The 25,494-nt window shown below is 34.7% G+C and overlaps 1 protein-coding gene and 1 long non-coding RNA gene across 16 annotated transcripts in view; one reads left to right on the top strand and one right to left on the bottom strand.

Annotated features, from left to right (window-relative positions):
• Positions 1-25,494, top strand: part of KANSL1L (KAT8 regulatory NSL complex subunit 1 like) — a 140,041-nt gene that overhangs the window by 112,337 nt on the left and 2,210 nt on the right. For all 12 annotated transcript variants that reach the window (XR_012421439.1, XR_012421441.1, XR_012421442.1 and 9 more), the window contains 8 exons: positions 5,404-5,566; positions 8,976-9,083; positions 17,547-17,675; positions 19,595-19,713; positions 20,523-20,647; positions 22,131-22,185; positions 23,943-24,055; positions 24,941-25,109. Coding sequence is in view for 7 of the 12 variants with exons in the window: in XM_005574155.4 (XP_005574212.3) it covers positions 5,404-5,566; positions 8,976-9,083; positions 17,547-17,675; positions 19,595-19,713; positions 20,523-20,647; positions 22,131-22,185; positions 23,943-24,055; positions 24,941-25,109 (981 nt within the window). In the remaining 5 variants the exon portion in view is untranslated. The remainder of the gene's footprint in view (positions 1-5,403; positions 5,567-8,975; positions 9,084-17,546; positions 17,676-19,594; positions 19,714-20,522; positions 20,648-22,130; positions 22,186-23,942; positions 24,056-24,940; positions 25,110-25,494) is intronic.
• LOC135966614 (uncharacterized) overlaps positions 1-25,494 on the bottom strand; it is a 31,696-nt gene that overhangs the window by 5,608 nt on the left and 594 nt on the right. Inside the window, exons 2-5 of one of the 4 annotated variants that reach the window (XR_012421444.1) lie at positions 20,662-20,761; positions 16,602-16,918; positions 14,155-14,241; positions 13,903-14,072 (exon numbers count right to left, since the gene is read on the bottom strand). This is a non-coding gene — a long non-coding RNA (uncharacterized lncRNA). Of the gene's footprint in view, positions 1-12,799; positions 14,073-14,154; positions 14,242-16,601; positions 16,919-20,661; positions 21,170-25,494 lie in introns of those variants that run through there. The other 3 variants (XR_012421443.1, XR_012421445.1, XR_012421446.1) reach the window with 3 other exon arrangements.

The raw sequence follows: 25,494 nt of genomic DNA, 5'->3' as shown, positions 1-25,494 counted from the left end.
GAGCATTTTTGACCAATGTTTTCCTCAGAACATTTGCTGAACACTGAGGCTGCACAGAGCAGGATGCTTAAAACATAAATGGCAAAAGTCCCCTGTAAGCAGGGTGGCATTGTTCAGTATACTCTTAAGATTAGAGGTCTGGATGACTGGGGATAATGCTATAAAATAAATATTTGGTTGAAAACCTTGAGGGGCAAATCATATGTATGAATCATACTAGGGCTGCAACCCAGATTTAACTACTCATACTCTCAGATTAAGGAGAGAAGTCTCTATTTTATCCAGCTAGTAGTGGGGAGAGAGAACCCCCACTAGAGAAAGATCACATCCTTTGGAGCCTATGTGGTTTTTAAAACATACCATCTGTCATTCAATCAAAGATTAGTAGGCATGGTGAAAAGAACTACATGACCAAAATTCAAAAGGAAAACAGACAATAGAGACAGATACTCAAGTGAGTCTGATACTAGATTTAGCTGGCAAAAACTTTTAAATGATTATTTAAAAGGAATGCCTTTAAATGCATTTTATTTAGAGAATGCCTAAAATAATCCTGAACAGAGTGTTAGTAGAAATACGGACATTAAAGCCATTCTGATAAAACCTCAGATGGAAATGAGGAACATGTTATTGGAAACTAGAGGAAAAGTGCTCTTTGTTATAAAGTGGCAAAGAGCTTGGCTAAATTGTGTTCATATAATTCGTATGTTTAAAAAAAAAATAGAGAACAGGTAGAAGAAAACACATGATTTCACCAGATAATTAGATATCTTTTTTTAAAAAAGAATTATATAAACATTCTCAAACTGAAAATATAACATGAGGAATTAATGCCTCACCAGATAAATTTAACTACAAATTAGGTGGAGCAGAAGATAAAATTAGTGTACTGAAAGACTTAATAGAAAAAATTAATAGAAAACACTAAAATGGAAGCACAGAGATAAAGAAAAAAATACAGAAAAATAGAGAAATGTATGACTAGATGAAAAAAAATCCATATATGTTATTGGAGCCTAGAAAAAAGGAGAAAGAATAAGGCAGAAGTAACATTTGAAAAATAATAATATCCCTCAAATAAAGGTCATCTATCCATAAACTCAAGAAGTTCTGTGAACCTCCAAGAGAACAAATACATGGAAATTACATCAAGGCATATGTGATGGTTAATTTTATGTGTCAATTTGACTGGGATAAGGAATGGTCAGATAGGTAGTAAAACAGTATTTCTGTGTGTGTATGTGAGGGTGTTTCCAGAGGAGATTAGCATTTGAATTTTTAGGCTAAATAAAGATTATCTTCATCAATGCAAGTGACCATGATTCAATCTGTTGAGGGGATGACTAGAACAAAAAGGTAGAGAAAGGCTGAATTTGCCATCTCTGCTTGAGCTGGTATATCTTCTCCTGCCCTTGGACATTGGCACTCCTGGTTCTCAGGCCTTTGGAGTTGATTGGTCATTGGTCTCCTGATTTTCAAGCATTTGAACTCAGACTGGGATTTACACCATTTACACCATTAGCTCCTCTGATTCTCAGGCCTTTCGATTCTGAGTTACACTATCGGTTTTCCTGCAGATGGCAGATGATGGGACTTCTTGACCTACATAATTGCATGAGCCAATTCCTATCATAAATTTTTTTCTTTCTCTCAGTTCTGTTTTTCTGGAAAGTCATGACTAACACAGATTTTGGTACTGAGAAGTGGGAGTGCTGCTGTAATGAATGCCTGAAAATGTGGAAGTAGCTCTGGAACTGGGTAATGGATAGAGGCTGGAAGAGTTTTGAGGTGCATGCTAGAAAACACCTATATTGTTGTGACCAGATCTTTAAAAGTGATTCTAATGAGGGCTCAGAAAGAAAAGAGGAGCACTTTGGAGAAAGCCTCCATCTTCTTAGAGAATGCCTAAATAATCCTGAACAGAATGTTGGTAGACATATGGATGTTAAGGCCATTCAGATAAAACCTCAGATAGAAATGAGGAACATGTTACTGGAAACTCGAGGAAAAGCAATCCTTGTTATAAAGTGGCAAAGAGCTTGGTGAAACTGTATCCATGTTCTAGTGTTTTGTGGAAGGTAGAAATCGCAAGCCATGAAATTGGTTATTTGGCTGAAAAAATCTCTTAGAAAATTGCTGAAGGACTGACCTGGTTCCTCCTTCTGACCGCTTATGATAGAAGCCAGAAGAATGACTACAAGAGGAATTGTTAATCAAAAAGGAAGCAGAACTTAAAGATTTGGAAAAGTCTTAGCCTACTCATATTGTAAAGAAAGAAAAAGCCAGCTTTGGAGAAAACACTAAGGGTGTGGCCAAGGGGCCTTTTGATAAAGAGATTAGTATGGATCAGCCCTCTCTGCAGAAGTCAGGAGATATTCTCCAAGACAACAGAAGACAATAGAAGAATGACCCTGAAGGCAGTATAGAGATAATGGAGGCTGCCCCTCCCAGCATAGGACCAGAGTGCAAAGTCCCTTGGGGCAAAGAAGTTTCAAATATGGAGCCACTTGAGCCTGTGAGACCTCAGCATGCACTGCCCAATAGAACCTTACATTATAGGTTCTGCTCCCCACCACTGGCTTCTCTAAAGTGTGGCTCTGGTGGGCCTGGTATAGTGTAGGCTGTGATGGCCAACCCTGTAGGCAGCACAGGTGGTAGATTTTGGTGGTGTCTACAGTCTCTGCCAACACTTAGGGAGCCATGGCTTAGGCTATGCGTGGCAAAGCCACTGGTGCATGATTCTAGCCTAGGAGAGCCACAGGCCCCTGACCCCAAGTTAGCTTGAATGACAGAGGCAGAATAACCACCTGGAAGAGCCACAGACTTGGGACTCCAGCCAATAGCTGTGGGGATGGGACCATAGCCTACTGAGTCTGGAAGGCAGAGCATCAAGCAGAAGGTTATTCTGGAACCTTAAGGTTTAATGGAATTTTCCCTGTTGGGTTGGTTTGCTCAGAACCTGTCATTTCTTTCTTCTTTCCTATTCCTTTATTTTGGAATAGGAATATCTATCCTATGCCTTTCCCACCATAGTATTTTGGAAGCACATAACATGTTGGTTTTAGAGGTTCACGGTTGGAAAGCAATCTGCCTTAGGATGAATTGTATACCTTGAGTCTCACCCATATCTGATTTAGATGATATTTAGATGAGATTCTGGACTTTGGATTTTTCAGTTGAGGCTGGAATGAGTTAAGATTTTTGGGCTGCTGGGATGGAATGAAATATTCAGCATGTGAGAAGGACGTGTATTTTGGGGGGCTTGGGTGCAATGCTATAGACTGAATGTGTCTCCCCCAAAACTCATATGTAGAAACCTTATTTCCAATGTGATGTTATTTGGATAGGGCCTTTGGGAAGTTATTAGGTCATGAAGTCATTAATGGAATTAGTGCCCTTATAAAAGAAAGCCCAGAAAGCTCTTCCTTCCATCATGTGAGGTTACAGCCATCTATCAGTGAGAAAGTAGACCCTTGTCAGACACTAAATCTGCCAGCACTTTGATCTAGTACTTTTTAGTCCCCAGAACTGTGAGAAGTCAATTTCTATTATTTACCTAGTCTATGGTATTTTGTTATAGCAGTCTGAATGGACCAAGACAGAAATCTTATGGTAAGGCCTGCTAAAAAAGTAGAGACACAGAGAAAATATTAAAAGCAGCCAGAGCAAAAAAGGCACATTACTTTCAAATGGGGGCAATAATAAAACCTATAGCTAACTAATCACCAGAAATAATGAGAACCAGAAGAATGAAAGTATCCTTAAAGTACTGGGAAAAAAAAAAAAGCCAACCCAGAATTCTGTATCCACAAAAATATTAAAAATGGTAAGATGGAAATGTTTCAGACAAGTAAAAACTGAGAGAATTCGGAGAAAGCAAACCTACACTATGATAATAGCAAAGGGAGAATATGATCCCACATTGGAAGTAGGGAATTGTACGAAGGCGCTACAAGCAATGAGACCACATAAATATATGAGTGGTATGCATGAATGTTGATGATACAAACAATAATAGCAGTATATTGTGGGGTCATAAATATATGTAGAATTCAAATGCCTAACAATGATAATGCAAAAACATGAGAGTAAATGGAGTTCTAATGTCCTAGTATTTTCAGGGAAATGGTAAAAGGAATAATTTGTATTATACTGTAAAGCCAACTGGCTAAGGATGCACATTGTAATCTCAATGGAAACCACTAAAATAAAGTAAAAGAATGAATAAAAAGTAAGAGATGGGAAACATTTAAGAAAATATTTGATTAATCTTAAAGCAAAGTAGGAATCAATGAAATATAAAACATGCATACAATATAGAAAGTGAACAAGTCCAGTTACTGGCTCCTTGAAGAGGTTAACAAACTTGATAAACTCCTAGCAGGATTCTTCAAGAATAATCTTACTTTGGTTTGACATTTTAAAACTCGGTTAATGTGGCCGGGTGGGGTGACTCACACCTGTAATCCCAGTACTTTGTGAGACTGAGGCAGGCTGGATCACTTGAGGTCAGGAGTTCGAGACGAGCCTGGCCAACTGGTGAAGCCCTGTCTCCACTAAAAATACAAAAAGTAGCTGGGCACGGTGGTGTGTGCCTGTAATCCCAGCTACTCAGGAGGCTGAGGCAGGAGAATCACTTGAATCCAGGAGGCAGAGGTTGCAGTGAGCCAAAATCCTGCCACTGCACTCTAGTCTGAGCAACAGAGAGAGACTCTGTCTCAAAAAGAAAATAAAATAAAAAATACAATCTGTTAATGCAATTTGTCACTTTAATAGAGTAAAGTCGTGTTATCATTTTATTAGGTTCAGAAAAAGCATATGATTAAATTCAATATTAACATATTCTTTTCAAGTTCTTTTGGCAAGCTAGGAATATATTCTGATAAAGAACCATACCAAAAAAAAAAAAAAAAACAAACAAAAAAACCTGCAATTCATAGCATTCTTATTCTGATAAATTAAAGGCATTCCCATTACCATCAGGAACAAAACACAAATGTCTCCCTTGATCATTTTTATTCATTATTAAATTGGTGAACCCAACCAGCATGGTTGGAACTCCCTAAAAATAAAACTAGTAGGATCGAAAGAAAAAAAATTACACTGTTATTATTTCCAGCTAGTATGTTTAGATAATCAAAGATTAGAAGAAGCTGTATATTATTAGAAAAAGAAAGTTTATAGCAAAGTTGTAGAATACTTCAATATATAAAAGTTAATTGTATTTTTAAATCCCTTTTATGATTGAATAAATATTAAAGTTAATTAGGAATATATCTAGCAAAATATTTGTAAAACTTTGTAGAATTGGAAAATTTTAAAGATAACCTAAATAAATGTAGAGATATGCTATTATTTATGGATGCTTTTGCTGTGATATTCTAATATGGTTTTTCCTTGCAGACTTTGCCTTCAAAAGAAACATTTTTAAACACTACCCAAATGCCTTGCCTGCAATCAGCTTCAACTTGGAGTAGCTATGAACGCAATTCAGAGTCTTACCTATTAAGAGACCATGTATCAGAGTTAGATTCCTCTTTCCATTCTGTTCTATCATTGCCATCAGGTAAGCCTCCTTGTAACAATTTCTAAGTAACGATATTTTCTATACTGAAATCTAATCCTCTAGATACAGAGAATCTAATATAATCTGATTTTACCAATTTTTTTCAGTAGATACTAGAACTAAGCAATGCCTTGAGAACTAAATTTGTTATAGAGGAATTAATCTAGTCACATGCACTGTTAATGTTCTATCTGTGTAAGTTGATTCTTTAATTCCTTCTAAACGAACTTGATTTACTTTAGGAAATTAATAGGTTTTTATCTTGTTAAATTTTGAGCATTTTATTGGTAACACAGCTGTGCTGTTGAAATGTTTCTGAGTAACCGTAATTCAGTGTTCTTTTTCTAATGTACTGTTATACATGGAGGTTTCCCTGCCATAAAATATTTCTCCATTTATAATCTGCATTGAATTTCTCAATGCAGAGGGAAAACTGTGTACCTATAAGTATAGTCAACCTCAAGAGTATCAGTATTCTATAACTGAGTAAATGAGGCTTATACATCCTTACATCTCTAAAGTGTTTTTTATTTTATTTATTTATTTATTTATTTTGAGACAGGGTCTTGCTACTGTTGCCCAGGCTGGAGTACAGTGGCATGATCATAGCTCACTGCAGCCTTGTCCTCCTGGGCTCAAGCAATCCTCCCACCTCAGCCTCCCAAGTAGCTGGAACTACTTGGGTGCATGACACCACACCCAGCTAATTTTTAAATTTTTTTGTAGAGATGGGATCTCACTATATTGCCCAGGCTGGTCTTGAACTTCTAGCCTCAAGTGATCCTCCCATCTCAACCTCCCAAAAATGCTAGGATTACTCTAGGTGGTTTTCAATTTTCAGTTCTTGATTTTTGTGGAACCTTTTACACTCTTGTCTATATTGGAACTAAAGTAAATATTTAGGGGAGAAAGAAAATATCCCTCACATTGGTTATCTCAGGTTCTTCTCTTTATTAGGGGATATCTCAGCTTGGCTTTTGTTCCATTTTCCGCTTATAGTTCTAATGGTCTTTTAAATTCTCAAAATCAAGGGACTGATCCTATTTGTAAAGCTCTGTGTTTTGAACCTGTCCCCCTGCCCTGAATCTCAATTTAGTTTTTTATCAGTAGTAGAGTGGCTTCTTAGCTACACCATTACCTTGATTTAAGTTTCTAACAAGAACTATTTTATTCTATATTTAAGGAAACCTTAATAATATGATGAAATAATCCATATAACAATAATAATGTAGCTAATATTTAGTATTAGCACATATTGAGCCATGTATATATTAAGCACATTACATTTTCTTGTTTAATTCTCACAACTCCATGAGAATAGATATCTTTGTTCTGCTCATCTGACATATGAGAAAACTAAGCTTCATGATATTACTCATCCAAGATTACTTGGCTAATAAATGATGAGCCAGGATTTGAGGTAGTCATTCTCCAGAACCAAACTCCTCACCATTACTTTACTGCCTGTTTTCTTATTAGCAAATATATTTCTCTGATGACATAACCCTGAGAGCTGGTATAAATACTCCTTATCCTAAGACTCTTATGCCCCCTCTAATAAATAAGATTAGATTGTTTATCTACTATTTCGTTATATCCATTCCTTCTTACATTCAATAAAAATTTCAATACCTACTATATGTAAGTACTAAATAAATGCTAGGAGTATAAATACAAATAAATCCCTCAAGGTACTTGCATTCTAGTTTAAAACAACTGAAAGGTAAACTAATAAGTACAATAAAAGGCAATGAAATAGTTTTACAAAAGCTGACAGGTCATGTGTGGATATTAAGAAAGGAATATAGACGGAACAACGACCTTTTCTTGTTAAATCATGTTTTCGCACAAATCACAAAGAACAGTGGTAGAACTGGTAATACTCTCCTTATAATATTGCTTTGGAGAAACAAATGCAACAAACTTATGTTTAGGTAATTGGAAAATATCAGAATCCTGAAATGTTTAAGGAGCATTTTAAAGAAGAATATTTAATTTTTATTCCCATTTTCATTTTGTCACCTAATTTTCATATGATCATAATACCAAGATTCAAACTCATCTTACATCTGTCCCTTGGAACAAATTCCATGATGATACTCATGAACTAATTTTTGTTTTGCATATTTTCCCACACTTGAGTATGGATCTGCCACTAAGATACATCCTTTGAAGAAGAGAGAATTTTTTTCTGTTTAAAATCCAGACCCAGCCAGGTGGGCACAGTGGTTCATGCCTGTAATCCCAACCCTTTGGGAGGCTGAGGTGGGAGGATTGCTTGAGCTCAAGAATTCAAGATCAGACTGGGAACACAGTAAGACTTTGTCTCTAAAGAAAAAAAAATTTTTTAATTAGCCAGGCATGGAGGTGTGCACCCATAGTCTCAGCTACTTGAGAGGCTGAGGTGGGAGGACTGCTTGAGCCCAGGAGGTTGAGAATGTAGTGGGCCAGAATCATGCTACTGCACTCCAGCCTGGGCAACAGAGCCAGCCCCTGTCTCAAGAATAAAACAAACAAATAATAAAATCCAGGCCCTTCCTGGGTCTATCTTCATTTATGTATTCAAATTAAGTTTCCTTACAGTACCTTCTTTCAATAGCCAAATTTTCATTATTAACTGAGTTATAAAATATGTTCTCAAGGAAAAGTTGTGTCTCTTAATAAATACTTTTTCAGATGATTTTGTTTTTTCATTCTTGGTTGAAAGAAAAAACCTTTAGTAAATGTGAAGCATAACTACTACATTGCTTAACTCCTCTTTGGTTGTGAGAGTACAGAATACAAACATAGTGAATTGAAAGTCTCCAAGCCTCTATTTAGAAACAAAACTAGGTTGTCAACAGGTTTTAATCTTTATAAAAGTAGATTCATTGTGATATATAATATAGTAAAATAAGGGAATATGAACTTTGATGTTTTCATAAAAGGTTGCATCTGACTTATAGTGGTTTTCTCCCAAGAAGTTAAAAGTATGTAATTTTTTGGAAATTTCATTATTTCAAATGCAAAGTTTGTCGGGATGGGATGGGAATGGATTTAGCAGGTGTAGGTTTTCTTAAAGACTTCTTGGGTATATTTGTTTCCATTCATCTGTGAATAGTATTTATTAATATTTAGAAGTACTCTTCATCTTATGTACTATTTCAGGAAGTTCATGAAGTTGTTTCTCTGTTAGCTTTTTAATTTGTTGATTAGGTGCACCTAACCAGTAATTTCTAAAATACTGCTACCAACATGCTTGGAAAGAGTATTTTGTCAATTCTGATAGTTGTTACATTTCAAACTTTTGCTTATTTTCTTAAGCTTATGTGCTATTTACAGAAAGAAAGCAATTTTAATGTTACAATCTGTAATCCTGGTATTACAAAGAGTGGTATTTGAAAATACCTTTTTTACTTTATTTTTCCAGATGTGCCTCTTCATTTTCACTTTGAAACACTGTTAAAAAGGACTGAAATAAAAGGCAATCTTGCTGAAAATAAATTTGTAGATGAATATATCATATCTCCATCACCTGGTATGTCACATTTACAGTTCTTGTACTTTATATGCCTTTTTATGTCTTTATACTTACTGTTTTTGCATTCTAAGGAAATAAAATTTAACAAAAGAATAAATGAAAATCCTTAATTTTTAATACTCACTTTTTACAAACCATGTACACATAAAATACAAGAACAATCTTAACATGAAATGTGCAATACCTATTGAATAATTATGAACTATTACTGATAAATATAATAAAAATTTAAATAAATATGGAAAAACAGTATTTCTGTATGGTAAGATCAATAAAGATATAAATTCTTCCTAATAGTTCATATGATTAATGTAATGTAATATGAAGTTCTCATAGAATTTGTTTAACTTAAAATAATTCTAAAGCACAATGGGAAGACTAAACAGGGGAAAATATAAAAAGAATTACTATAAAAGTTTAGAGAAAATCTAGCCAACCCACATATGGAAACATGACAAAAATCTATAATAATGTAGATTCTATTTTGCTCCTATTCAAGAAAATAGATCAATGAAATAAACTCTATAGTTGATTATATATGAGGGAAGAATTGTATATCAGTGGGAAAGTGGAACATTTCTCATGGAGAAAATATTACTGTTAGTCTTTCCCAGTAGAATTCTTTTACATACTCATTTAATGCTATTAATCAGAATAACTTCTAGTTAATTCCAAGAATTGTACATAAAACGTTAAAACTACAAAATAAAACTTGAGGAAATTATAACGAAATGTTTATGAGTTCTATGAATGTGGGTGAATTCTATGCTTGGAAGCAATTAGAAGAAAGAAAACAACATATTTTGATTAACCACAAAGTTAAAATCTAAACATCAGAAAAGTCTTATAAATTTAATATAAATTATTTCTATATGAAATAATCTACCTCAAAAACTCAAGTGAAATGAATACCTGTTAGAACTGGGGTATTATAAAATAAATTTATAAAAATAACAGCTTTTATAAGTACCAATAGTAACTAGATAGCCTATGTAAAGGAATAAAATATGTTAGACACATTGACAATGAAAATATAAAGTATTTTTCATCAAACTTAACAAGTACCTACATGAGGACTACTTCAAAAGTTTAGTGAGAAACATGAGGACATTCCTAGATGGAGAGAAATATCCTCTTCCTGTCAGAAGACAGTATCATAACTGAAGTTGTCAATTTTCCCTAAATTAATCTACAAGTAGAATATAATCCTAATCAGAATCAGAGGTATTATTGGAACAAATTTATTCTGAAGTTTATCTCAGACAGAAAATGTTGAATTAAATTTTTAGAAGATTAATAGCAGGACTATGAAGTTATAATCATGAAAACATGGTTCTGATAGAAGGCAGATCAAGGGAGCTTAAAAAAATTCTAGAGACAGAAGTTGGTATTTCCTACTATGTTGAAAAAATGACTTAGTCAATAAAGAATAATGACAACAACAAATTCTTATAAAGCATCATTTATATGTCAGCACTGGTTGAAGGGCTTTATATTACTTATTTAAGTCTGTATAACTCTGTGAGGTAGGTATTACTATTCTCCTTGACTAATCTTCCCCAAATTACAGTTGAGTAATAGAAGAGCCAGAATTCAAACCCAAGCAGTCTGGCTTGGAGCTATGCTCTATATAACCAAGTTTCCTTTGTAATCAAAGGTATTAAATAACGACTCTTTGGAAGAATTAAAAAGTGAGATCATTAACTCACAAAGTGCTTTAAAACAAATTTAAGTTGGATGAACATTAAAATCCATACATTTCAGATGGATTAAAATGTTCAATGTTAAAAATGAATGTCTTAAAAGAATAACAAGAAAAAGTGTACTTGATGATAATGAAAATAATAATATTAACTGAGCTTATAGTCAGACACTATGCGAAAGTTTACTACTTTTGCCTGTAACATTTATGATTTTAAACATAATCATCAAGTTTGCACAACTATAGTAAAAATAGTGCCCTCAAATATCTTGGATATTAAGAATTGATACAAGCCTTTTGGGGAACTCTGCGAAATGCATTACAAGGCCTTTAAACTATGTATTTTTTTATAAGTTCAGTGTGGCTTAAAAACTCCCTTGTTTACTTTTGTACCTATTCCCCATAAATGTTTACTGACTGATAACCCTATGTTCTGACCCAATTATTCCAAGAATCTAGTCTAATCCTAAATATGAAACCTTTATTCACAACTATATTCATCTTATCATGTTTTTGTGATAATGAAAAATTAGCGACAACTTGAAGAGCACAATAGGGATATGGTTAAATATACTACAGTGGAATATACAGCCTTAAAAAATATCTTAAAAGTTCATATAAAGATGGAAACATACTCATCAAAGAATGTTGTGATATAAAAGGATGAAAATATTTTACTTGTGTGTCTGGTACAATTATAGCCATGTAGAAATATTTATTCTTATATCAACCAAATGCAATGTGTGGACCTTATTGAGACTGATTTGAATAAACCTGCTGTTTATATACACACACATAATTTTTGAAACGAGAAATCTGAACATGGACTAGCTGTTAGATATTAATGAATTATTGTTAATTTTGCTACTTGTAATAATGCATTGTGGTTACATAAACCCAGATGCACTTTTTCAGTTTGTTAGAGATTCACACTAACATATATGCAGATGAAAAGATATGTCTGGGATTTGCTTTTGAATATTCTAGCAAAAATGTTGGTGGGAGAGATGAAATAAGATTCGTTGTAAGTTGTTCACTGCTGAGACTGAAGGATAGGTATATGGGAGTTCATTATTCTAGTCTCCTTTTGTGTTTATCTGAAATTTTTCCACAGCAAAAATTAAAGAGAAAAAAGATGAAGGCACCAAGGATGAAAAACAATTATCTATGCTAAGGGGAAAAAGCCTAAAATACAGAAAAATATAAGTAATATGTGCAGTTACCTTTTAATGATGCGAGTTCACTTGTTGGAATCTGTCCTAAGACTAGATTTTTTTCAAAAGGGAAAAAAATGTATCCATGAAGATGATTATTTTAAGAATGTCTTTAATAGCATTATCATTATGATGATAAGTATCATGGTCAACAGCTAGGAAATAGCTAAAGAACATTGTTTCTAATCAGAGGAATGTTATACAGCCATCTGAAAAAATAAGAGTTGTGATAAAAATATAAGTATACATTTAATTAAAATTATTTCATATTTGATATATGAAATATAAAACGTTTTGACTGAAAGAGTAGGCAAATATGAAAATATATGCTATTAGAGATTAATTATGTTTCTTTTAATGTTGTTCTATTTGATTTAAAAAAATAAGGCAGGTCGGGCGTGGTGGCCTATACCTGTAATCCCAGCACTTAGGGAGGCTGAGGCAGGAGGATCACTTGGGCCCAGAGTTCAAGACCAGCCTGGGAAATATAGTGAAACCCTATCTCCACAAAAAATACAAAAATTAGCTGGGCATGGTGGTGTACACCTGTGGTCCTAGCTACTTGGGAGGCTGAGGCAGGAGGATGACTCAAGCCTGGGAGGTTGAGGCTCCCACTGAGCCATAATTATACCACTGCACCCCAGGATGGGTGACAAAGTGAGACCCTGTTTCTAAAAAGAAAAAAAAAACAAAAAATAAGGCAGTTAAACGTGTTAGGCACACAATTAAGGGGAATGCATAAATAATGTAATGAGAAATTTCATCCTATATATCTGTCTTAAATAGCTGGTCATTAATTTTTCTTTTGCTGTTAGTGATTAGAGTTCAGAATTTATTAAGCACTTAGTGCCAGGCACACTATTAAGTGCTGAAGAATCAAAGGTGAATTACAGGAAGTCAAAATTGTAATGGAGGAAGACACAAATAACTGTTATATAGTATAATGGGGATAAACACATTTGAAGGCTGAGTGTGGTGGCTCATGCTTGTAATCCCAGCACTTTGGGAGGCTGAGGTAGGGGGACTGCTTGAGCCCAGGAGTTCAAGACCAGCCTGGGCAACATGGCATGGTGGTGCATGCCTGTAGTACCAGTGACTTAGGAGGCTGAGGCAGGATTGCTTGAGCCCAGGAGCTCGAGGCTGCAGTGAGCAATGATCGCACAACTGCACTCCAGCTTGGGTGACAGAGTGAGACTCTATCTTAAAAAGAAATTATATAAGATATAAATAAGAAGGAGTATGTAACTCTGCTTAGAAGGCAGAAAAAGAGAGGTTAAGGGAGATGAGAAATGGGCAAGGAGAGGAACTCTAGAAAGATGGTGATGCCAAGTGCAGCTTCAACTACTGAATTGGAATTTACAGAGAAAGAAGGATGAAGTGTTTCAGATTAGTGCTTCTCAAACTTTAAAATGTAAACAAGTTACTTTGGGGATATTGTTAGAATGCAGATTCTGATTTAATAAATCTGGAATGGGACCTGAAATTCTGCATTCCTAACGAGGTCCCAAGTGATTCGGATGCTGTTGGCCCATATTGAGTAACAAGTCTTTAAAGAACAAAAACAAACATATGTCTTGTCATGGAGAAATGACACAGTATGATATATTCAAATATCTATAAATAAGGACAGGTGCAGTGGCTCACGCCTGTAATCCTACCACTTTGGGAGGCTGAGGCGGGTGGATCACCTGAGATCAGGAGTTTAAGACCAGCCTGGGCAACATGGTGAAACCCCATCTGTACTAAAATACAAAGACTGGCCAAGGGTGGTGGTGCACGCCTGTGGTCCCAGCTACTTGGGAGGCTGAGGCATGAGAATCACTTGAACCCAGGAGGCGGAGGTGCAGTGAGCTGAGATGGCACCACTGCACTCCGGCCTGGGCAACAGAGCAAGACTTCATCTCAAAACAAACAACAACAAATATCTATAAATAACTTGGCATTCCGGTAGGGCAAATTGTGTGAAGGCAGTAGACAGATCTTTGCTTGGATTTATCCTGTATGGTCCATTAGATTTGGCAGTTTACAATGGAATTGCTGATTTCAGGCAACAAGCAGAGAAAAGCCAAACTGTAGTGGGATGAAAAGTGAATGATGACTAGTTTAATCATGAGGAATACCAGACAAAACCAATTTAAGAGTTTATACTTACCAAAATATTCAAAGTTATGAAAGTTATGGAAGACAGTAGAACTGTTTCAGATATGACCTTAATGAGATCTGACAACTGCAATGCCATCTGCAATGAATAGTTGAAATTATCTGTAAATAACATTATAGAGATATTGGTGAAATCTGAATAAAGTCTATAGATTAGCTAATGGCACTGAACTGCATGGCTACATAAGAGAATGTCCTTTGTTTTCAGAAATACATTGATGTTTTTAGGGCTAAAGGGGCATCATGTCAGCAACTAAATTTCATTTGTGGTCTGAAAGAAGGAGGTAAAGCAAATGTGATACGATGTTAACATTTGGGGGATTTCAGAAAAGAGTCTACAGAAATTTGTTCCATTTCAAGTTTTCTGTAATTCTGAAATTATATCTCAGATAGATGGAAGAGGAGGAACAATAGCACCATAACCCACACAAGCAAGCCAGAAACATAAAGCTCAGTTTTTGTCACCTACACTTCCTCCTGTCTAAACCAATTGCCAAGTTGTCAATATGATCTTATGTGTTTCCTTTCTTGCCTTCGACTACTCTCACAGTCCACCATGATCTCTTATCTATACTTCTGAAATAGACTTTTAATCCATGTTTCCCCTTTAATCACTGTAGGCAGTGATCTCTTCAAAATGCAAATCTAATGTCACACCTGCTCCCCACACCATCCCGTTAAAACATTCGAGAAGGAATATTCTTAACACCTTAAAGCCCTATCTACATAGGCTGGCCCCTCCCTCATGATTCTTTCTCACCATGCTTCCTTACTCTACACTACATAGCTGTTCAGTTCCCAAACTTGTCCTGTTCCCTTGGGCCATTGTACATGCTATTCTCCTCCTTCCCCTAGCTATCAGCTATTTCTGTTCATATTTAGAATCTATGACTTCATCTGGGGAAGCCTTTCCCAGAGCTCTTACTAGTACTCTCATACATTCTCAGTAACATCATGTAGTTTCACAACTGAAATGCGTATTTTTCTATCACGTTACGATTGCATTCCTTGAAATAACACCTGTAAACTACAAGGGCTGCTACAAATCCTAGTTTTGCTTACCTAGGGTTTAGAATAGTGCTTGCCATGTAATTGGATCTCTGTAAAGTTGTTGGATGAATAAAAGGGAAGGAAGTAAAGACAGGATATATGAGAAATGCTATCAAAGTGTGATCTTAGGATGAACTCTACGAGAGGACTGGGAGAGCAAGAACTGAAAGGCTGGGAGGTTTATCAATAGAACAGGTGAAGAGGATGTGTAGAATTGTCATACATTTCCTACTATTTCAAGGGTCCATGAAAACCTTACAAGACAATAACGAATTAGAAGGAAAATGATAAATGTGAAGAAAACATTTGAATAAAATTTAATTTAAAAATCAACTTCTGTGAAAGTTAAGATTCTTTCACAAAGTTTGATGTTTTCAGAAGAGTGGAAAATTGCTTGTAGAAAATAAGAGAAACGTTAATTGTCTACAATTTGCTTAAATGCTACAGCAAAATGTTATTAAAAGAATGGACACTTTTAATACCTACATACGTTTTAACATATACATTTTAAAATCCACCTCTCACAATTCTAGTTACCATTTTAGTAAGTTTAGATTACTCCTGCCATGCTGTTTTCTTGTATTAATAACTTTCAGGGTATCATCATCTGTGATGCACTTACGATTTAATTTTCATTTGCTGTTTGACATTCAGGTGCATCGTTGAAATCTTAGGGTTTAATATTGATTCTGGAAAACACTTCAACTATCTTCAACTATTCCCTCCTTTTCATTCTCTCTAGTCTCATCTGTTACCCCATTCTGGTCTTTTTCCCTCCATATTTTCTATCACTCTATTCCATCAAGATATGGAATTCCTCTTCCAGACCTTGATTTTGATTTTCAGCTGTTTCCATTGTTACTTAGCCTAGTGATGATTTTAACATTTGGACAATTATATTTTCTATTTCTGACACTTCTCCAGAGGGCCTCTTACCTGTTTCTCTTGGCAATATTAACTGTTAAAAGAGTTGCTAATATGTATTCCATGAATGCTCCATTATTTCTTGAGATGGTTCTCCACTTGTGGTTTGTACCTGTTTTTTGATTTAGTGTTGGTATTCAGATTTTTGGAGTTTTCTATGCTCATCATTGAAGCTGTGATACTCAGTTAAAACTAACTGTTCTACCACTGCTGTTTATGGGACACTTCTGATGGGAAGGGAATTTATACTACATTTGAAATTTTCAACTAATTTGGGGATGGGCCGGACATTTCAAAGCGGGGCACTTTGGCATTGCCTTCTCTCTCCAACCATTCATTTATCTGCCTAAAGCTGATTTTGTTAGTCTGACTGAGATATTGACATGTGCAGTCAATATCCAGATAGTTGTCCTGCTTCCAATTTTCCTTTCTTGTGGGTCTAGACCACCTTTGGTGGCATCGCACCTCTTTGTGGCAGTACTTCACTGTGTGCTTCTGCTCTGGGTTTCCTCTTCAAATTCCACATAGTATTAGTCTTTCAGAGATTCCTCAGAAATTCTGCCTTATAAGTTCCACTTTTTGCTTGCAAATATGGATTTATATGCGCATATCTGTGCATGTACCTATGTAAAAAGTATTTGTCTATCATATTTAGGGTCATTTGCCATCTTGAAACCAGACGCTCCTTGTCAGCTGGTAGGCCATGCCCTTTATATCAATAGTGTGAGTTTGGCACTTCAGCTTACATATTTCTTTTTCCACTCCTTTCCACATCTCCAAACCTTTCAAAAAAGGAAGCCAATTTGGTTATTAGACCAAGACTGGAAATAAGGGGGTTCAGATATACAATCATGGTAACGCTAACATTTACTGAACACTTATCACGTCAGATGCTTTTACTTACTGCTACAGGAATAAACTCAAGTAATCATTATAAACCCAAGGTCGCTATTATCCCTATTTTATTATCCCTATTTTACAGGTGATGCAACTAAGGCATCAGAGATGTTAAATGATTCAGATTCTTGCTCTAGTCTCACCATGTTGAATCTTACTTGGTCCCAAATGATTTCCAGATTTAGGGTAAGCAAGAACTTAAAGATTCTGATGATTGCCAGGATTTATGTATCTGAGCCAATCCTCACTCTATAAAGTTTCTGTAATTTGGAAGACTTTGAGAACAGATCATCTTCCCTTTTCATTCCCCTCAAAAAAAATGAAGAAAATACAAGAAACTGGAAATTCCTGGGGATGTTTTTAGTTGGAGTTGTCTGTCTTAGTATTTAAGGTTATATTTATCTGTAATTTTGAAATGGTATCTTAAAATTCTGCAGTTACAAATAAAAACAGATTAACATGTTCACTGTGTTAAGGAACTAAAACTTAAAATTTCCTTTTCATTTGTTTTAGTACATAGTACTTCTCTGAATCAATGGAGAAATGGATATTCACCTATACGTAAGCCTGAAATAAGGTCAGAATCTTCTGCACAACTGTTACAGGGAAGAAAGAAAAGACATTTGAGTGAAACAGCATTAGGTAGGTTAAAGTGAGGATATAAGCAGTAGTGATGTTAAAAATAAAAAATTCTGATTTTAAAATAACCTGTCTCATGGGAGTTTATAATCCAGAACAGCCACTAATTACACAAAACATCTATGACTCTACAAACATGAAACAGCATATTCGTAGTTAATTTAGAATTATTTGTGGACTGGTATCTACCTACTTTATGGCAATTATTTCCCTCCTATGTTCCCTGACTAGTTGTCTTCTACCAATCACTCCCTGGATGGGATTTAATCTTCAAAGTTGTGTTTTAGGCTCAAAATAGGCTAGTGTAAAGTTGCCTTATAGAAACTGTTAACCATTTATGGTACCTACTGTGGAGATGTTGATGCACTGCAGATTCCTCAGGATTTTGAGAAAGTGAACAAGCTTCAAGTGAAATGCTAAACTACCCTGTTCAGTGCTCCTTACAAGCCTATAGAGTTCCAAGATGATCAAGAGAAAGCTTTGGAAACTAGAACTCTTCTAGTAATACAAAGGGATTTATTTTGGAGATTTGGGACAAGATAGTTGCCACAGTTATTGCAAATGATAAAAAATAAAAATTAACTGGCAAGATAAATTAGAAACTACACCCAAGATGTATTAATTATACAGAATGGATTTAATCTGTTTATCTCTGGTGTCTTCAGATATCCCACGATAAAAGACCTACCTAGTCACTACCTGATAACTATCTGATCAGCTACATTGTAGCAAAAAGTGAACAAATTCCCACACATGTTCAGAGCTGGTTTCATTAAGCTCTTTAGTGTCTCACTCTAAGAACAACCAAGTATTCACCTAGCTTTTGAGGAACTTTCATATATGCATACCAAAACATAACTAAGCTTTAAAAAAAAAATCTAATAAGATGCAACATGAAGTATATATTACCTAAGGTATAAAATGTTTCTCTTAAATTGACTGATACTTTAGCTCTAACTTCAAGTTTGATGTACATACAGGAATAAAACAAAGAAATGTCATACTACACAGAAATAACTAGATAATTCCAAAAGGACAGGACATCTGGTCCAGCCTGTCAAGTCAATGTAATGAAAAATGATTTATTCTAGACTATAAGAAACCTAGGAGACAATGGCCAATTTTAACATGTAGATCCTTATCTGAAGAAACTAGCTATAAAGGACGTTTTTAACAAATGGAGAAATGTAAATATGGACTAGGTATTAGATTTTATATTATACAGGAAAATATTCTCATTTTAAAAGATCTGTACTAAAATAAGGGCAGTACGTAAATGCATACATATATATATTTACTGTATACACACACACAACAGGGAACCAAAACAGGGAAAAAAAGGAACTTGGAAGAAATACAGAAAATACTAATAGAAGTAAACTTCTAATCAATATCCTGAGAGAAATGAGAAATTTCATCTACGAAACAAGAACAGGATGCTATTTAAAAAAAAAGAGTACTAGAGAACAAGTACTTTTGGAAATATGTATTTTAATAGCAGCATTTTTTCAAAACATTCAGAGTGTTCAGAAGACCAAGGACAGACACCTCACAGAAATTAGAATAAAAAGTCAAATATGAAAAATGAGACTAGATAAGAAAACTAAGATAGTTCTGGTGGTTCAACCACAAATAGGAGTCACAGGAAACAAGAATAAAGGAATGAGATGAAGGATTATTCAGGGAACAATATGAAATATATTGGATAAAAACTGCCAAAACCCCAGAAAATGGAGATAACTTATGGCATGACTGTAAGACTCCTCTTTTTTCATTTCCTTTTTTGTTTTCTAATACACGAATTAAAAAACAAAAACAAAAAACAAGGAATCAATCACCTGTCATCTAATTAGGAAAGTAATTCTAATGATACCTATTAGTCATGTTTAATGTGTGATATTCAATGGCTCTTTCCACGGCAGGAGAAAGAATTAAACTTGAAGAATCTGATTTTCAACACACAGAATCAGGATCCCATAGCAATTTTACAGCTGTTTCTAATGTCAACGTTTTATCAAGAATCCAGAATTCATCATCACGAGTAGGTTTTTCTCTATGTTGAACTCTAAAATGGCTTTAAAAATAAAAACACCTGATTTTGAAAATAATTTATATTTTGCTAATCTATAACAGCCTTATTTACTAGCACATATTAATAGACATTTATAACTATCTTGTTAGAAAACAATAAATTTGATTTATACAACTTATTTTTAACTATGAAGCTAAAAGTTCATTAATATTTGGTTATAGCTTCTTTTTAGGTGTTAAAATTTTAGATTATCACGATCATCTCTATTCCTTAACATATGAAGCTAAATAAAATCTTACTAATGAGAATTCAGGACTTGTCTTTTTCTTATCCTGCTTTTTTGGTTATCTGGCCAGGGTACAGAGAGGTCAAAAGGTGGCAGTGTTTAGAAATGAACAGTCTGAAGCTCAGGAACCAGGAACGCACAAATGAAGAGTATACTGAAGGGCTGACCAAAAATATTTCACTGCCTTTCCTAATAAAAAGTGGGTTACTGATCATTTCATTGACATTTAGGGTGATGTATGTTAGTCTTTTCTGATAAAGAGTTTTGCATTTAAGACTTTTTTTTATGGTCTTAAAAATAAGCTTGTATGCTTGCACACATAAATACATTACACATCTACCAAGAGATTGTTCTGATTTACAAAATACAGAAATATTTTCTTAGTTTTCTGAACACATTTTAGACTTTATAACAATGTATTTACAAAAATTATGTAACATGTGTACTGCCATATTTATGTAACTGATGAAAGGAGGGTATCATTAGAAGTAATTAGACAGTACTGTAAATCTACTGTAATCCTGCTTTGCAGAATACTGCACGACGGAGATTGAGAAGTGAGAGCTCTTATGACATAGATAACATTGTGATTCCCATGTCATTAGTAGCCCCAGCTAAATTAGAGAAACTCCAATATAAGGAAATACTTACTCCAAGGTACGTATACTCACATCTTCATATTTTTCCTTCTTCCTTCCTTCCTTAATAAACTTAAATTTTCAAAGTGAAGTTCGAATTTTAATTAATCAAAGGAGGATCCTTCTCCCAGTTCTTTCATAGCCATGGAGGGGAAACGGTGAAAAAAAAAAAAAATTACTCATGCCTTTAGAAAAAGTGTTATATAGTATCGCAGTTTATTTCTGAGTTTTTATTAAGATTTGGGAATTCCTAGACTACTTTAGCATTCTTAGTCTTTATTATTCAATGTCATTTAGTTATCTACTGTGTATATGACACTAAAAGGCACTTTAGTGACATAAAAACTATAGCAACAAATAATCCTTGCCCTTAAAGATACAGGTGTGACATAAGTTGCAAAGTTTTGCCTTTTCATGGGGTATTCACACTGTAAGACAGTAATACCTGTGACCAAAAAAAAAAAAAAAAAAAAATTGTGATGTATTGCCAGGTCAGCAATAAACACATTCAAAAGATGAGTGGGAAGGTCTGGGAAGTCACCCATGAAGGAATGGGAAGGTGGAGACGGTATTTACATAGCGATACCACAACAAAGGCACAGGACAAGCGTGTAAGGTTTAGCCAGATACTGTTTTGTGCAGGTTGATAATGGGAGGCTAGAAACAAAGTTAGGTCCAGATTGTGGAGGTCCCTGAATGCCATACGCAGATCTGCTCCCTACTGGCAGTAAAGTTAGCCCAACTTTTTAGAAATGATGAGTGCAGTTTCTTAAGAATATAAATATGACACCAGGAAGTAGAGACAGAAAAGGTTGCAAACAGAGACAGGTGGGTGACAATTTCAGTTAATTGCTATACATCTCTATTCTAATTTCATAATTTCTTTTATTCATAATTACCTTGAGGTATGAAGAACTCTATATTCTATAAGAGTTCTACTATGAGAACTCCTATAATCTGTGGATACTTGTTGCATAAGTAATGAGTAACATTTGTGGCTATGATGTTCTGTAGCAAAAATATATTTCAACTTGCAATGGTAGGCTGGAGCTAGCTGGCTGAGTAGATAGTTAAATATAGAAGACTTCTGTGAGCCAGTTATTAAACTACTGATGACTCAAAAGGGGCTATGGTAGGTATTTTCACACCAAAGAAACTGGCAAACATACAAACCAGGGTTTTTTTCCTTCTGTTACATTTTGGCCAGGCCAGGTTTATCAGCATACCACTAACTTCAGTCAGTACATAATTATTATGTATAAAATGCAGCTATACAGAACAGACTATTCACCATAAAGCCAAAAGTCACATCTCATTTTCTCTTTTATCCTTTACTCATAATACAAGTATTTTTCTTTTAAAAAAATTAAGTATTAAAACACAATTTGAACCATGAAGTGCCAAGGAAAAAAAATACTAATACACTTAGCTGTGCTTAGAGTATAAAATTGCCACATTTAGATAAATAAAAGCTGTTTAACATTGGTTTTTCTCTTCAACAGCTGGAGGATGGTTGTTCTTCAGCCTTTGGATGAATATAATTTAGGCGAAGAAGAGGTAAGCTGCCTTTCATTTAATGGGATAATTATACATTATGAATAATGAAACCTGCTTGCTTTGACATTCAGGGAATTAAAGGAATATATAAACCCTTTAACTTACACTGATTTTTTTTTCCTTTCACTTATGAAAAGGAAGTTCTTTTAAAAGAATATTCAAAAAATGTTTTGTGCAAATTTGACTACCAGCATAATACACAAATACACAATAATTTAAAAAGCCAAAAAAAAATACAGCATTTGAGTTTTTGAGATACTGAATTTACATGAATATCCACATTCATTGTCAGTATTATATTTTTCTGCATGAGATTAGTCTCACTCATTATTTTAAGGTTTAAATGCCATTTTCAGAATCGTAGGGCCAATTTGCTCTTCAGTTTGGAAAATTTCAGACTTTAAAAAAGTAATGTGGTATATACATCATGTAATACCTGTAGAGTCTAGGGTGTAAGAGGAATCAGACATTAATGTTTCTGTAGTGAAATATTCATAGTTGAGTTGGATAAACACTAAAAATAGCCTCACATCATTACAGATCAGGCTATGTCACCAAATGAATTCTGAAAAATTTGTTTTTGCAGATTTTTGGATTTTGGAATTGCAGGTAAGGGGTTGTGAATATGTATGGATAAAATTTTATCAAGATAAGATTATAGGGAAAAATACTTTATAACCAAACTAATTCCAAAGTGATGGTCTCTAGAAGACACTGTTGAAGACACTTAGTTTCTGTCAAGTAACAATCTTTCTATGTCCAGTGGTCACGTTTTTCAACTACCAAAATTTACCTTTTAATGCCCTTTCCTCTTCTAATGTATTCTTCCTCATTTCTGAATGATCCTAGCCAAGAAACCCAAATTCTTAAATACCATAACCAAGGTAGTATTCCAGGTTCGAAACCTAGATAAGTCATTCATTAAATTAATTCTGATTTAAGCTAGTTTTATACTTTTCTTTGATATTAACATCTTAGAATAGTGTGTCCTCCACAATCCATAAAAGCTCTTGAATGAACAAAGCATTAAGACTACTGGTACTAAGCTATGGCAAATGGAAAGCACTATGAACTCATCTGTAGTCTACCGAAGTCTTCAAATATGAACCAATAGTACACAAGTATTTTTAAGTTTTTTGAGGTAGGAGGATCGCTTGAGCCCAGAAGTTCGAGGCTGCAGTGAGCTATGATTGCACAACTGCACTCACTACAGCCTGGGCAACAGAGACCCATGTCTAAAAATAACAATAATAAAATAATTTTAAAACATTTTTGACTCCCCTTTTATAGGAATTTGAAGTTCATCTGATAACATTTGTTCTCTCAACTTACACAGATAGCATTTTAGTTTGCTTCCTACTGTTTTCTACATGAGAAACTCTTTGAAACCTTGAAACTCGATCTTGTATTTCTTTTTTTGAGACAAGAGTCTCACCCTGTCACCCAGGCTGGAGTGCAGTGGCACGATCTTGGCTCACTGCAACCTCCGCTTCCTGGGTTCAAGCAATTCTCTGCCTCAGCCTCCCAAGTAGCTGTGATTTCAGGCACCCACCACCACGCCCAGCTAATTTTTGTATTTTTAGTAGAGACAGGGTTTCACCATCTTGGCCAGGTTGGTCTTGAACTCCTGACCTCGTGATCCACCCACTTTGGCCTCCTAAAGTTCTGGGATTACAGGCGTGAGCCACCGTGCCCAGCCTGATCTTATATTTCAAAATGTTTCTGATTAAAGCAAAAATATTTATTTCTAATTCCAGATAGAAGATCTTTCTGATGAAGTCTTCTCCCTAAGGCACAAAAAATATGAAGAGAGAGAGCAAGCCAGGTGGTCACTATGGGAGCAAAGCAAGTGGCACAGAAGAAACAGCAGGCAGGTTATAAATTTAAAACCCCAAACCATAGAATTCATGTGAAATGAACAAAACCTCTGCATGAGTTTTCGGTGAGACCACTGAAAAGGAAACCATGATGTTGTAACATCAGCTATTTGTGCACCAGAAGTAAAATACTACACAGAATGAGCTTGTATTCAAAATATATTTGAGCTAATTCTATAATGATGAAATTATGTATTTTACTGTTTCTTACATTGTCAGCCTCAGGAATAGATTTAACTAACTAACAATGTGAAAATTCTCTGTATATATGAAGTAGTTCATTTCAATCTACTTTAATAATGGACCTCACACTGGGGACTGGAGTTTAGGTAATCCATTTTAACATCACTACTTCTAAAATATGTTTTTTTTTTAAAAATAAAAAATTTCTCAAGAAACCTGTTTAGTCTAAAATGCAAAAAAGCCTAAAATACTTTTAGAAACACAAATGAGCTTTGAGGGAAGGGGAAGTAAATCAGACATAATTACTATGTGAGAAAATCCCTGTTATTTTATATTTATTATACATTTGATCATTTTTAAAAGAGCCAAAACTCAAAAAGCAAGATTGTGTGAAGTCTGGTAGTCGTTTTAGTTAAGGAGTATCTTTTGTTTAATTAGTCAAACAAAAGACAAACCAAATAAACAGCAAGAACACCCCTCCCCCTATTATAATTCGGTAAAATATTTCATAAAGTACTGTTTCATCCTCTGAGTACGAAAGTAATAAATAGCACCAGAGGAATTTTTAAAAATCTTTGGGCAAAACTGTTTAAAGTTACCAAGTTAACTTGACTCAGTGATACCTTGGGTTGTTCATAAGTTTTCAAGACCTCAAAAAATAACAAATAATTGTGTTTTCCTGATTTTCTTGCTAGAGCTTACAGTAAAAATGTTGAAGGACATGACTTGCTTTTGAAAGAATACCCTAATAACTTTAGTAGCAGTCAGCACTGTGCTGCTGCAAGTCCTCCTGAGCTTCCTTCAGAGAACCAGGATCTGTGTGCATATGGCTTACCTTCTTTAAATCAAAGCCAAGAAACCAAGGTAAGTGCAATATATATGATTAAACTTCCCATTCCTTGCCTTTTAACTACTTGTTTGTAGAAACTACTTGAAAAAAATTAATTTTCTTTATTACATCATTACATAACAAATTCAATAAGATAGGTAGAGAAGATCTGTATTCCAGCATTTTGTGTCCACTACTAACTACAGTCACCTTGTGTAACAAGTCAATACGAACCTCCAAGTACTCATTCATCTATTAGAGAATGGAGTACTATCAAAGTTTCATTACAAAACAAACCTGATTGATGAAGAATAGCACCTGCTACATGGCCAACGTTAGCTGCTATTTCTTTCTCCTCATATCTTAAGATTTTTACACGCCTCACCACAGACCCAGTTCCTACCTTAAAGGTACTGCTTT

Source organism: Macaca fascicularis, chromosome 12, assembly GCF_037993035.2.
Source record: "Macaca fascicularis isolate 582-1 chromosome 12, T2T-MFA8v1.1".
In the NCBI taxonomy this organism is placed as follows: Eukaryota; Metazoa; Chordata; class Mammalia; order Primates; family Cercopithecidae; genus Macaca; species Macaca fascicularis.
This window is presented reverse-complemented; position numbering and strand designations above follow the sequence as displayed.